The sequence below is a fragment of the Molossus molossus genome, unplaced genomic scaffold (assembly GCF_014108415.1).
Source record: "Molossus molossus isolate mMolMol1 unplaced genomic scaffold, mMolMol1.p scaffold_m16_p_21, whole genome shotgun sequence".
Classification (NCBI taxonomy): domain Eukaryota; kingdom Metazoa; phylum Chordata; class Mammalia; order Chiroptera; family Molossidae; genus Molossus; species Molossus molossus.
This window is the reverse complement of record NW_023425357.1, coordinates 11,506,429-11,518,939: the sequence shown is the minus strand read 5'-3', so window position 1 is coordinate 11,518,939 and position 12,511 is coordinate 11,506,429. Positions and strand designations below refer to the sequence as shown.

General features: G+C 54.7%; 1 protein-coding gene across 2 annotated transcripts in view; it reads left to right on the top strand.

Annotated features, from left to right (window-relative positions):
• Window positions 1–12,279, top strand: part of LOC118638586 (Fc fragment of IgG binding protein) — a 39,538-nt gene extending 27,259 nt beyond the window's left edge. For both annotated transcript variants that reach the window (XM_036274616.1, XM_036274617.1), the window contains exons 13-21: window positions 304–877; window positions 1,260–1,876; window positions 2,277–2,820; window positions 3,637–4,208; window positions 4,450–5,023; window positions 6,041–6,240; window positions 8,287–8,670; window positions 11,717–11,997; window positions 12,121–12,279. In XM_036274616.1, coding sequence (XP_036130509.1) covers window positions 304–877; window positions 1,260–1,876; window positions 2,277–2,820; window positions 3,637–4,208; window positions 4,450–5,023; window positions 6,041–6,240; window positions 8,287–8,670; window positions 11,717–11,997; window positions 12,121–12,130 — 3,756 coding nt within the window. In that variant the 3' untranslated portion in view covers window positions 12,131–12,279. The remainder of the gene's footprint in view (window positions 1–303; window positions 878–1,259; window positions 1,877–2,276; window positions 2,821–3,636; window positions 4,209–4,449; window positions 5,024–6,040; window positions 6,241–8,286; window positions 8,671–11,716; window positions 11,998–12,120) is intronic.
• Window positions 12,280–12,511: the final 232 nt, after the last annotated feature.

Genomic DNA, 12,511 nt, shown 5'->3' with positions numbered 1-12,511 from the left:
ACTCAGAGAAAGAGAAACCCAGAAAGAGAGAGAGATCTAGATGTAGAGAGGGAAAGAGACAATAGGGAGAAGAAGGGAGGGAGATGGAGATCGTGAGAGAAAGACCCAGAAAAAGCAGCAGAGGTAGGTTTCATTCCCCAGGGCCGGGACTACAGCAGATGTCCCTAACGCTGGTCCAATGACCGCACGTCCCTCGGTTGTGGCCGCTTCCAGCCGTGGCAGGCCGAGTGAGGGAGGCAGAGACCAGGCTGAGCCTCCACACCTTGCGTGACCTGTTTGCCTCCAACCTCCCCTTTCCTCCAGGTGAACGGTGTGCTGACAGCGCTGCCTATCTCTGTGGCTGGCGGGCGGCTCTCAGTGAGTCAGGGCACATCAAAAGCGATGCTGACAACTGACTTCGGGCTGCAGGTCAGCTATGACTGGGACTGGCGAGTGGATGTGGTGCTGCCCAGCAGCTATCATGGCGCAGTGTGTGGCCTTTGTGGGAACATGGACCGCGACCCTAACAATGACAGAGTCTTCCCCAACCGCACACTGGCTTCCTCAATACCCATCTGGGGTGGCAGCTGGCGAGTCCCAGGCTGGGACCCACTGTGCTGGGATGAATGTCAGGGGTCCTGCCCAACATGCCCTGAGGACCGGCTGGAGGAGTACAAGGGCCCTGGTTTCTGTGGACCCCTGGCCGCTGGAGCAGGAGGCCCCTTTGCTGCCTGCCATGCCCACGTGGCACCTGATAGCTTCTTCAAGGGCTGCGTTCTGGATGTTTGCCAGGGCGGTGGGGCCCATGACATACTATGCCAGGCTCTGACTACCTATGCTGCTGCCTGCCAGGCTGCTGGCATTGCCATCAAGGACTGGCGGGCACAGGCTGGCTGTGGTAAGTGTTGGGGTGAACAGGGCAGGACTTGGAGGTGGGTGTCCTGTCTCTGCAGGGCTGATTTGGTTTCACTCCAGTCCTTCTGGGTCTTTTTGTTTCTTTCTCTTTATGACTCTTTGTTTTTGTCTCTTGGTGTTTATCTCTGTGTCTTCCAATGATTGTCTCTCTGTCTCTCTATTTCTCATTTTCTCTCTCCTATCTCTGTTTGGGTCTTTGTTTTACCTCTCCTTGTCTCTTTGTGTCTCTTGCTCTGTCTCTCTCAGTCTCCCTGTCTGTCCCTCTTTGTCTCCTCTATCTCTGTCTCCTCCCATCCTATCCTCAGATCCCACCTTTTGACATTATTCTCTCTTTCTCTCCCTCCCACTCCTTAATCCACCTACAGAGATCTCCTGCCCCAGCAACACTCACTACGAGCTCTGTGGCCCACCGTGTCGAGCCAGCTGCCCATCCCCTGCACCCTCCAAGATCTCAGCCCCATGTGAGGGCCCCTGCACTGAGGGCTGTCAGTGTGACTCGGGCTTTGTGTTGAGCATAGACCGCTGTGTCCCTCTGGATGGCGGCTGTGGCTGCTGGGCCAACAACACCTACCACGAGGCAGGCAGTGAGTTTTGGGCGGGTACTACCTGCTCCCAGAGGTGCCACTGTGGACCTAAAGGTGGCTCGCTGGTCTGCAAGCCTGCCAAGTGTGGGCTAGGTGAAGAATGTGCCCTGCTGCCTTCAGGCCAGTATGGCTGCCGTCCTGTCAGCACGGCTGAGTGTCAGGCCTGGGGTGACCCCCATTACATCACCCTGGACGGACACAAATTCGACTTCCAGGGTAGCTGTGAGTACCTGTTGAGTGCACCCTGCCATGCACTCCCTGCGGGGGTTGAGAACTTCACCGTCACTGTAACCAATGAGCACCGGGGCAGCCAGGCCGTCAGCTACACCCGCAGCGTCACCCTGCACATCTACAAACACTACCTGACCCTCAGTGCCCGATGGCCCCGACAACTGCAGGTGAGGGGTCTGTGGACCAGACAGGAGCACGTGCCAGCCCTGAAGTTGCTTGGGAGTTAGTGGTCTGCCATCCTCTGATTACCTTTCACAGGCTAGGGAGGGAGGGCATGACGGAGGGTTCAGAGTACAGGCCTCCGAGGCAGATGGCTTGGAGCGGTGACTTCCCCACCTCTGAGCTTTCGTTTATTCCTCTATAAAATGGATCTAAGAAAAGTATCTGCTTCAGAGGGTAGTGCGAGGAGCCAGTGACATCGTGTCTAAAGATGATTATTATTAAAAGGAAGGAGGTCACGTGCTCAGGGTTCCAATGCCCCCCCAAAACCCCCCCCCAGGTGGTAGGGGACAGGATTCAAACCTGTGCCCAGCGTTCACTACCTCCACCCCCACCCCATGCCCGCAGGTGGACGGCCAGCTCGTGTGGCTGCCCTTCCAGCTGGACTCCCGCCTGAGCGCGCACCTGAGCGGCCCCGACGTGGTCCTGACCGCGGCCAATGGGCTCTCGCTGATTTTCGATGGGAACAGCTTCGTGCGCCTGCGCGTGCCGGTGGCCTACGCGGGCACCCTCTGTGGTCTGTGTGGGAACTACAACCAGAAACCCGAAGACGACCTGCAGGCGGTGGGCGGGAAGCCCAGCCGCTGGCAGGTGGGCGGTGCCCCGGACTGTGGGGAGTGCAAGCCCGGGCCTTGCCCAGCACCTTGCACGTCGGAGCAGCAGAAGCCCTTCGGTGGCCCGAAGGCCTGCGGAGTGATCTCGGACCCTAAAGGCCCACTGGCGCCCTGCCACCACCTCCTGCCACCTGCACAGTATTTCCAGGCCTGTTTGCTGGACGCCTGCCAGGCTCAGGGTCATCCGGGAGGCCTCTGTCCGGCTGTGGCCGCCTATGTGGCAGCTTGTCAGGCCGCCGGGGCTCACCTTGGCGAGTGGAGACAGCCGGACTTCTGTCGTGAGTACTCATCTATGCCTGGGCCACAGAGTAGGGGTCTCCCCACCTCCCCCCTTCACAGGGCTGTAAGACAAGAGCCTTCTGCTTCGACGTGGGGCTTAGACACCACCCCTCTCCCCTGACAGATATCTCTTGTCAAAGAAACATCTTGACATTCACATACTAAATACACTGGGAGAGACTCTGATACACCTGGTCAGAAACCCTGCTCCAATAGACTCTCAGGGAGCATGCGCTCAGGTATCTTAGCCCTATAAAGTGGGTTGGCTGACCTTTTCAGAGCTACACAGTGAGATACACCTGGTCAAGTGGATTCTCTCCGGTACCCCTGGTCAGAGAGACCTAGAAAGCTACACCTAGTGAGATGCCCCTGGGCTCTTTCAGACACTGAAATACACAGGAATCGGCCCAATAACCTCAGACAGGGACCCTGGTTAGAGACACTGGGCAGATACACCCAGGTAGAATCACAATCCTGACAGCCCCAGACAGATAGGTACAGATTCACATGGATTCATACCCCAAGACACATCTGGCCCCACATCCCAGTCAGAGTCACACCCTGAACACCCACAGCTGGTTTAGGCCTGCACATCTTAGTCAGATATACATGGTCAAATTGATCAGATTGACACACAGCCTGGTCCCCAGAGCCCCAGACTGAACTCCCCAGTTAGATGTGCTGGATCTGACGCCCACTCAGATCCCTGGACAGAGTCGCTCATGAAGTGTGCTCAGGCAGAGCATACAGGTCCACCTGGGCACTTTCCTCCACTCTGCACCTCCCCCTAGCTCATTCCCCTCTTGTCCCCACAGCCTTCCAGTGCCCTGCCCACAGCCACTACCAGCTCTGTGGTGACTCCTGCCCTGTGAGCTGCCCCAGCCTCTCAGGGCCTCAGGGCTGTAAGGCAGCCTGCCGAGAGGGCTGCGTCTGCGATGTCGGCTTTGTGCTCAGTGGTGACACCTGCGTGCCTGTGGGCCAGTGCGGCTGCCTCCACGAGGGCCGCTACTACCCGCTGGGCCAGACCTTCTACTCAGGCCGTGACTGCAAGCGACGCTGTCAGTGTGGGCCGGGCGGCCACGTCAGCTGCCAGGAGGGCCTAGCCTGCCAGCCCAATGAAGAGTGCCGGGTAAAGGATGGTGTCCAGGCCTGTCACCCTAAAGGCTGTGGCCACTGTGTGGCCACGGGGGGCATCCACTACGTTACCCTTGATGGACGTGTCTATGATATGCATGCCTCCTGCTCCTATGTCTTGGCCCAAGTCTGCCAGCCACACCCTGAAGATGAGGACTTTGCCATTGTGCTTGAGCAGAATAAAGAGGGACAGCCCCAACGGCTGATGGTGACTGTAGCTGGCCAGGTTGTGGGCCTGGCTGGGGGCCCGCAGGTAAGTGAGCCTGGCCTTGCCCTGGGGGTCTGAAAGGGACATGGCCCTGCCCTGGACACTCTGAGGGAACACGATCTTGCCCTGGAAAGTCTGTGGGAGACATGGCCCATCCTATGGGTCTGAGGGGGACATGGCCCCACCCAAAGGGACTGACAGGGACATAGCTCCACCCTGGGAGTCTAAGGGGACTGCCTTATCTATGGTTCTGTGAGTCCCTGACCCACTTCACCCTTCCACCCAGGTCACTGTGGACGGCGAGGCTGTGGAACTGCCTGTAGCTGTTGGCCATGTGCGCGTGACCCCTGAGGGCCGGAACATGGTTCTGCAGACGACCAAGGGGCTGCGGCTTCTCTTTGATGGTGATGCCCACATCCTCATATCCATCCCCGGCTCCTTCCGTGGCCGGGTCTGTGGCCTCTGTGGGAACTTCAACGGCAACTGGAGTGATGACTTTGACCTGCCCAGTGGCACTATAGCCCCCAGCGTGGATGCCTTTGGAGCTGCATGGCGGGCACCCAGCTCCTCCCAGGGCTGTGGCGAGGGCTTTGAGCCCGACGGCTGGCCCGTGTGCTCAGCAGAGGAGACAGCGCCCTACGAGAGCCTCAAGGCCTGCGGGCAGATCCAGGACCCCCAGGGCCCCTTCTCGGCCTGCCATGCAGTGCTGAGGCCCTCTGAGTACTTCCGCCAGTGCGTGTTTGACTTGTGTGCCCAGAAGGGCAATAGCACCTTCCTCTGCCGTAGCCTGGCTACCTACACCGCTGCCTGCCAGGCAGCAGGCAAGGCCGTGAAGCCCTGGAGGACAAAGAGCTTCTGCCGTGAGTGCCCCTAGCCCCCCAGAGGACTTCAGACCAGGCTCAGGGAGGCCCCCTTATCTGCTCCCAGTCCTGTCTGCATCCTAGGAACAGTCCCTCCCTGTTGAAGGACCCCCGCCCAGCTTCTCCCATAGCACACCCTGTGGACTTCCCTCTGCCCACCCACTGGCTCTTCTCAGACGCCGTCCAGAGTCCCACTCTTCAGAACCGCAGAGGCAGGGCTCGTCCTGGACCCTTTCTGTGGTGACCGGGAGGGTGGGTTGGCAGGTCTTTAGTACACACAATAAAGCCTGAGTGTGACTCACCCAGACCCCACAGTACAGGAACATGTCCCCTCACATCCCCCGGGACAAGGCTGCAGCCCCTTCAGATCCCCAGGAATCTACCTCTCAGATCCCCCTAGTCAGGGGGTATCAGTTTCCTTTAAAGCCCCAGGGCAAGGCTGTGTCCCCTCCTACTCTCTAGGACAAGGCAGTGGCCCCTCATGCCCCCATGGCAGGGCCGTGGCTCCTTCCTTCTCCTCAGGGCAGGAACTACATTCAGGGCCATTATCCACCTCCGAAGCGTTAGATTTGTCTTCAGTACTGAGCAAGGACACTGTCTCTAGCTCTGACCTCTCTCCTGACTGCTAGCCTCAGGGGTCCAGTGGCCTCCCGGACACTTCCCTCTGGGTGTCCTTAGGGTCCTTCACACCTGCTGTGTTCCCATATGACATCAGCATTTTATCCCACACTTGATCCTCTAATTCCCTGGTCCTTATCTCAGGGCAGCCATGCTAGTCCCCAGCTCAGCCAGAGCCCAGAGCCCCACCTTGGATGCTTCTCCTGGGCCCTCCCCTCCCTGTTTTTGCCCCATCCTGGCCCTGACCACTTTGTACTTCCCCAATGCAGCCCTGGCCACGCTGGGCTGACACTATCCCACGGATATGAGCTCCAGAGCAGGGCCTGGGGCTGTCTTCATCACTCGTGTCCGCAGGGCTGGGGGTGCAGGTGTGACCCCACCCTTCCTGTCTCCCTGCAGCGCTCCAGTGCCCTGCCCACAGCCACTACTCCGCCTGCATGCACTCCTGCCAGGGCTCCTGCGCAGCTCTCTCTGGCCTCACGGGCTGCACCTCCCATTGCTTTGAGGGCTGCGAGTGTGATGACCGCTACCTGCTCTCCCAGGGCAAGTGCATCCCTGCCAAGGACTGCGGCTACACCCACGATGGCCGCTACTTGCCGGTGAGCCAGGGCTTGAGGTGGGCAGGGAATGTGGAGGGGTTTGAGGGAGACTCATAGCTTCAGTGCTGAGCCCCTCAAGGATGGGGACAGAGGAGCCACCCACATTTCTCGGCGGGGTGACTCAGTGCTGACATCTCTGTTAGTTTCCTGTGGCAGCTGGGATAAATGACCATAAACTTAGTGGCTTAAAACAAGAGAAATGTATCATCCCACAGTTCTGGAGGCCATCATTCAGAAATCAGAAGGCTGGGTCAAAATCAGGGTGTCCTCAGGGCAGCACTCTCTCCAGAGGCTCTCGACGAGACTCCGTTCCTTGCCTCTCCCAGCTTCTGGTGGCTGCAGGCATCCTTGGTTTATGGCCACATCACTGCAGTTTCTGCTTCTGTGTCACAGTCCCCCTCTTCTTCCGCGTCTGATGTAAAAATGCCCTCTGCCTCCCTCTTAGAAGGGTTCATAGGACTGCACTTAAGGCCCGGCCAGGTAATCCAGGATAATCTCTCCATCTCAAGATCCTTAATTTAGCCCTGGCCGGTTTGGCTCAGCGGTTGGAGTGTTGGCCTGCGGACCAGAGAGCCCCGGGTTCAGTTTCCGCTAGGCCCTAGCGGCTAGGGGCACATACCAAAAAAAAAAAAAAGATCCTTAATTTAATCACAGCTGCAAACACCTTTTCCCCACATAAGGTAACATTTGCTAGTTCCAGGCACTAGGATTTGATATCTTTGGGGGGCTGTTAGTCACCTACTATAGCCCCCTCCCTACGCCTCATTTTTTAAATCTGTAAAATGGATTTTCTCATCATCCTCGGGCCATAGGTGTCTGAGAATTGGGCACAATTGCACATGAAAGACACCTGCTGAGCACTGGGCCTTGCCCTCCATGCTCAGCAAAATTGACAACAGCACAGTAGGTAGTACAGCTAAAAACAGTTGAATAATGTGAGTTGAAAGTTAATTTATTTTTGTTATAGTTTATTTATTTTTATTATTCGTGTGTTTTGAGCTCGTACTCCTGTTACCAGACTAGTTCTGTGCCTGGGGCTGGCCCTGCCCCGGCAAAGTCCGGGACCTTTTGCGTGACAGGCGACTTCTAGGTTCTTGACCCGTGCAGGAAAAAATTCAAGACGCAAGTTCAGCCCTGGCCAGTATGGCTCAGCGGTTAGAGAGTCGGCCTGCGGACCAGAGAGTCCCGGGGTCAGTTCCCGCTAAGGGCACGTACCTCAGTTGCAGTTTGTCCCTGGCCCCCTTTGGGGTCGTGTGGGTGGTGGCCACTCGATGTGTCTCTCTCACATCGATGTTTCTCTCTCTCTCTTCCTCCCTCTCTCCCTCCCGCTCTATCTGAAGATAAATGCAAAACTGTCCTCGAGTGAGGATAACAACAACAACAACAAAGATGCAAGTTCAGGTGAAAGTGAGAGTGAGTCTGTGAAAGCTTAGGACAGCGAGGCAAAGGAGGAGCCCTTGGAGACACGACGAGGGGCTGCACCCGGAATGAGCTGCCGCTGCCCACTGCTGCCTGGATGCAATCCGATGGGAGCTTAGGATAAAGAAAGCAAAAGTGCACACCTGAGGAGAGGGGCAGGGCATGCTCAGAGAAGAGCAGTAGATGGCATTCTTTGTCCTGAGGGGTTTTATCTATTTTCTATAGGCAGGAATTTTGGGGGAGGTCCCAGGGGAGGATCTCAACGGAATATTCATTAGATTTCTGGGTGTTTTATTTAACATGCTGATATAATTAAAATAGACAAAAAGAAGGGAGAGAGAGAGAGGAACAGCGATGTGAGAGAGGAACATCAATCAGCTGCCTCCTGCGCACCCCCTACTGGGGATCAAGCCTGCAACCTGGGCATGTGCCCTGACTGGGAATCGAACCAGGACCTCTCAGTCCAGGGGACGATGCGCAATCCACTGAGCCACACCAACTGGGCTAAACTCCATTTCTCAATGGGAATTGTTGCAAAATGATCTGCATGGGTCCAGAAGGTTGAAGGAGTATGGTCATTGTTGCAAACCACCTCACCACCATAACCTGGCCCCTTTCTGTGCACAGGTGAACTCCTCCGTGCTGAGCTCAGACTGCCTTGAACGCTGTTCCTCTTCTTCAAGCACGGGCCTGACGTGCCAGGCAGCTGGCTGCCCTCCAGGCCGAATGTGCGATGTCAAAGCTGGGGTCCGGGACTGCTGGATGCCCCCTGGTCTCTGTTCCCTCTCTGTGGGCTCCAATCTCACCACCTTTGATGGAGCCCGCAGTGCCTTGAGCATCCCCGGCATCTACGAGCTCTCTTTCCGCTGCCCAGGAATACAGAAGATCACCCCCTGGTTCCGTGTGCTTGCTGATGTCCACTCCTGCCAAGGCAAAGCCACAGCTGTGAGCCAGGCTCACATCTTCTTCCAGCACGGGCTGGTGACTGTGACCTCCAATAAGGCCGTGTGGGTAAGCCTGGGGATGGGACATGTCTCCCCTGGGCTTTACCTTCCTGTTGCAGTGTCCCTCCATTCCTGGCTGCCCGTCTGTCTTGCTATCTGTTCTCTTTATCCAGGTCTCTGCCTCTGGGTCTCTGCATCTACATTTGTCACAATATCCCAATATTTCAAACGTGTTCTGGCTGAGTTCTTAAGGAGCAAAAACACATGCAAGTAACTTACTAGGTTTTGGGTTTTTTTTTTCATTGGTTTGAGAGAGAGAGAAAGAAATATCTCTTTTTGTCATTCCATTTATTTATGCATCACTGGTTGATTCTTGTATGTGCCCTGACCGGGGATCAAACCCTCAATCTTGGCATATCGGGATGATACTCTAACCAACTGAGCTACCCGGCCAGGACCACTTACTAGTTTTGATGCTCGTATTAATCAAGACTCTTGTTTGCAAGTGACAGAAAGCCCAATTCAAATTGCCTAGGCCTGCATAAGTAGACAGTCCAGGGAGAGAACCTCAGGAGCGGCTGGATCCAGGAGTCCTGGCTGTATTGTCTGGATTTGTACCTTCATCTTTTAGACTTGCTGTTTTCCAAATCAGGTTCATTCTCTGTGATTCCTTGCATTTCCATGACACAGGAACTATTATTATCCTCATTTTACACAGAGGGGAAACTAGGACCCAAGAAGGTGAAGTCATTTACTCGTCACTCAGAGAATGCCTGGGAGATCCAGGCTTGGACCCACCAGCACCCATGTTCTTAACCACTTTGATGGGAATAGGATGCTGGTGCTAACTGTATGGGTACAAGGGACCAAGGTAGATTCCAGCTACAGTGCTCAGTGGGAACTTCCCCTGGACACGGCCAATTACAGGTCGCTGATCCTTCCCTCAGCTGTCCTGCTTTCTCTTAGGGACCCCTTAGATCTATTGTTGTTTGCGTCAAGAATCCATTCCAGCCCTGGCCAGTTTGGCTCAGTTTGGTTAGAGCGTCGGCCTGTGGTCCAGAGAGACCCAGGTTCGGTTCCCGCTAAGGGCACGTACCTCGATTGCAGTTTGTCCCCGGCCCTGGTTGGTCGTGCGGGTGGCAGCCACTCGATGTGTCTCTTTCACATCGATGTTTCTCTCTCTCTCTTCCTCTTCTTCCCACTCTCTCTGAACCAAAAATGGAAAAATGTCCTCGGGAGAGGATAAAAAAAAAAAGAATCCATTCCAGCCCCAGTACCACTCCATCCTACCCCTTGACTTTCTGTCACTTAACAACTGCCTTTGATTTGCCAAGCCCCATGGCTCTTATCATCCCAGTTCCAAATTTCTGCGAGAGCGAATCTGTTTGGCCTAACAGGGCTGATGCTGTCTCATCCTTCATGGCTCATGTGATTGAGCCCAAGACCCAAACACAGATGTCAGGCCACATTGAAGTTCCCAGATGAGCACGGCTCTGTTTCCACGACCTGTTTGTTGGTTACAGAGACATCCACTGGTGTCTTCCAGGTCCAGTGGGAAGATACAGCCCATGCCCCTCACACGCCTCCCCCAGTGGATGGTCTCTGTCCTTGCACTAAAGCATGGCGATGGCCCGAGACTCAGCCCTGTGGGAGCAGGGAGGCTGGAGTTCTCTCTTGAGTGCTACTCTGGACCCATCACTCCTTTTCTCTGGCCATCGGCTTGATCCATACTTCAGGTTCACAGACACCTCCTCCATCAAGAAACAATTCTCTACACAGCCAGCAGATGTTCTAAAACTGTGACACAGACCCGGTCAAATCTGCAGTGGCTTTCCCCGAACAGGGCTCCAAACTCGAGCCACCTCCCTTCCATGGCCTACAAGGCCTTGTGTGACCAGCTCCTTCTGGCCTCTCCAGCCTACTTTCCTACCACTCCCTCCCTCTTTCTGCTAATAGCAGGCCAAGCTGGTTCCCGCCTCAGGCCTTTGCATTTGCTGTTCTCACCGCACAGTGCTCTTCCCCCAGAGGCTCAGCTTGGCTCCTTCCCACCCCCAGGCCTGGGTCCCAGCCCTGCGTCTACCGAGAGGCCTTGCCTGTCCCCTGCAGATGCCCTCACTCTTCGTCCCAGTCTCCATGCTCTTACTCTCTTTCATTCCCTTTAAGGCTTTTGCTTTTTTTTTTTTTTTGTCACTAAAATATGATCCTCAGGTGGGCAGGGATCCTGTCCGTCTGGGTCATTACTTTGTCCCCACATCAGGGCCTGGAACCTAGGGGGTCACCTCTCTTTCTATTTTTCCTACCTCCCTCCCTCCTTCCCACTCTCCATTCCCTCCTTCCTTTCTTCTATCTGTCCACCCCTCTATCTATGCATCCATCCATTCATCCGTCTTTCAGATCCCTCTGCCTATCTGTTCTATCTGTCTACCTCTCTCTTCAATCGTCTGGCAGAAGAAGACTCAGATACCAAAGCATTTTAAAAAAAAGAACTTTTCTTTCAAACAAGGTTCTCTAGGGAGTCTAACTTTAGAAGGATTAACTCATCAACAAAAACAGACAACAGTTATTTAAAGAAAAAAAACTCACAAGGTTACCAGGTTAACTGAGTCCACAGCCTATGGTAGAGAAACAGTAATGTTCTCACATGATCATAATACTTGCAAGGTCATTACTTGGCTTCAGGCATCAGCGCTGGAAAAAAATAGGGGATGAAGTTGCTTTTATTAGGGATCCAGCAGCTTCCAGGGCATGCTCAAGGATTCTTTTATTTTGAAAACTAGAACCACACAGGATGACCCTGGGGTTTGATTGATTGTTTATCTACCTGGTACAAAGTACCCCTTCACCCCTGCCTGCCTCGCAATGCTGTGTGTATGCCTATTTATCCATTGATCCATCTCCATTCATCCACTCTCTAATTTTCTGTCCATCTGTCCAAATCTCCAATTACCTTATGTATCCATCTCTCCATCCTTCCAGGTCTTCATTTCTTTCAACATCTACCTTTCTGCTTTTGCTCCTTTAACTTGTTATCTTGCTTGGGGTCTCCATCCTGGTAACATCTCAGCTCTTCTGTGGCTCTAGCCTCACTTCTTTGTACCCCCTCCCCAAACCAGGTGAATGGTCTCCGAGTCCACATAGTTGATTCCCCAGCTGACGTGTTAACATCTGTGTCCGTGAGTCGGAATCCCGATGGCTCCGTGCTAGTCCAGCAGAAGGCAGGGGTCCAGGTGCAGCTGGGCACCGATGGGCAGCTGAATGTGATGGTCAACAATGACTATGCTGGGACGCTGTGTGGTGCCTGTGGAAACTTTGATGGGGAGCAGGCCAATGATAGGCATGACTCCCAGGAAATTACAACAGTGAAGCACTGGAGAGCACAGGACTTCTCCCCATGGTGAGGATGTAGCATGGAGCCCAGGTTACTTGTGGCCCAGGCTCCTGGGTCCTCGTGAGAACGAAGCAATTGGGGTGGGTGTTCAGTCTGTGAGAGGAAGTGCTAAGTGTCTGTCTCTTGCAGTCATGCCTGATCATCATCCACCGGAAATGACGACTTCAGGACCTGACCCCCCTGGAGGTTGCAATAATTGAAGGATGCACATTGTCACTGCATGTCCCTTCCCTGCTCTCCCCCTGTGCTGAGCTGCTGAGGCTGACTGTGAGAGCACTGAATAAATATCTTAAGCTAAGCTGCATGCCCATGTGTCTCATTCCTGACTATCCTGCCTGCACAGCAGGGATCAGAGGCTGGGGGAACCTGACGCATGATGAATATTTATTGGGGGGTGAGAGGATGGATGGATGGGTGGTGACATAGATGGGTGGGTTGGGGGAGGGATGGATGGGGAGATGGGGAAATGTATGATTACAAGAATGGGAGGATAAAAGATGAATGATTGGATGGAGGGCAG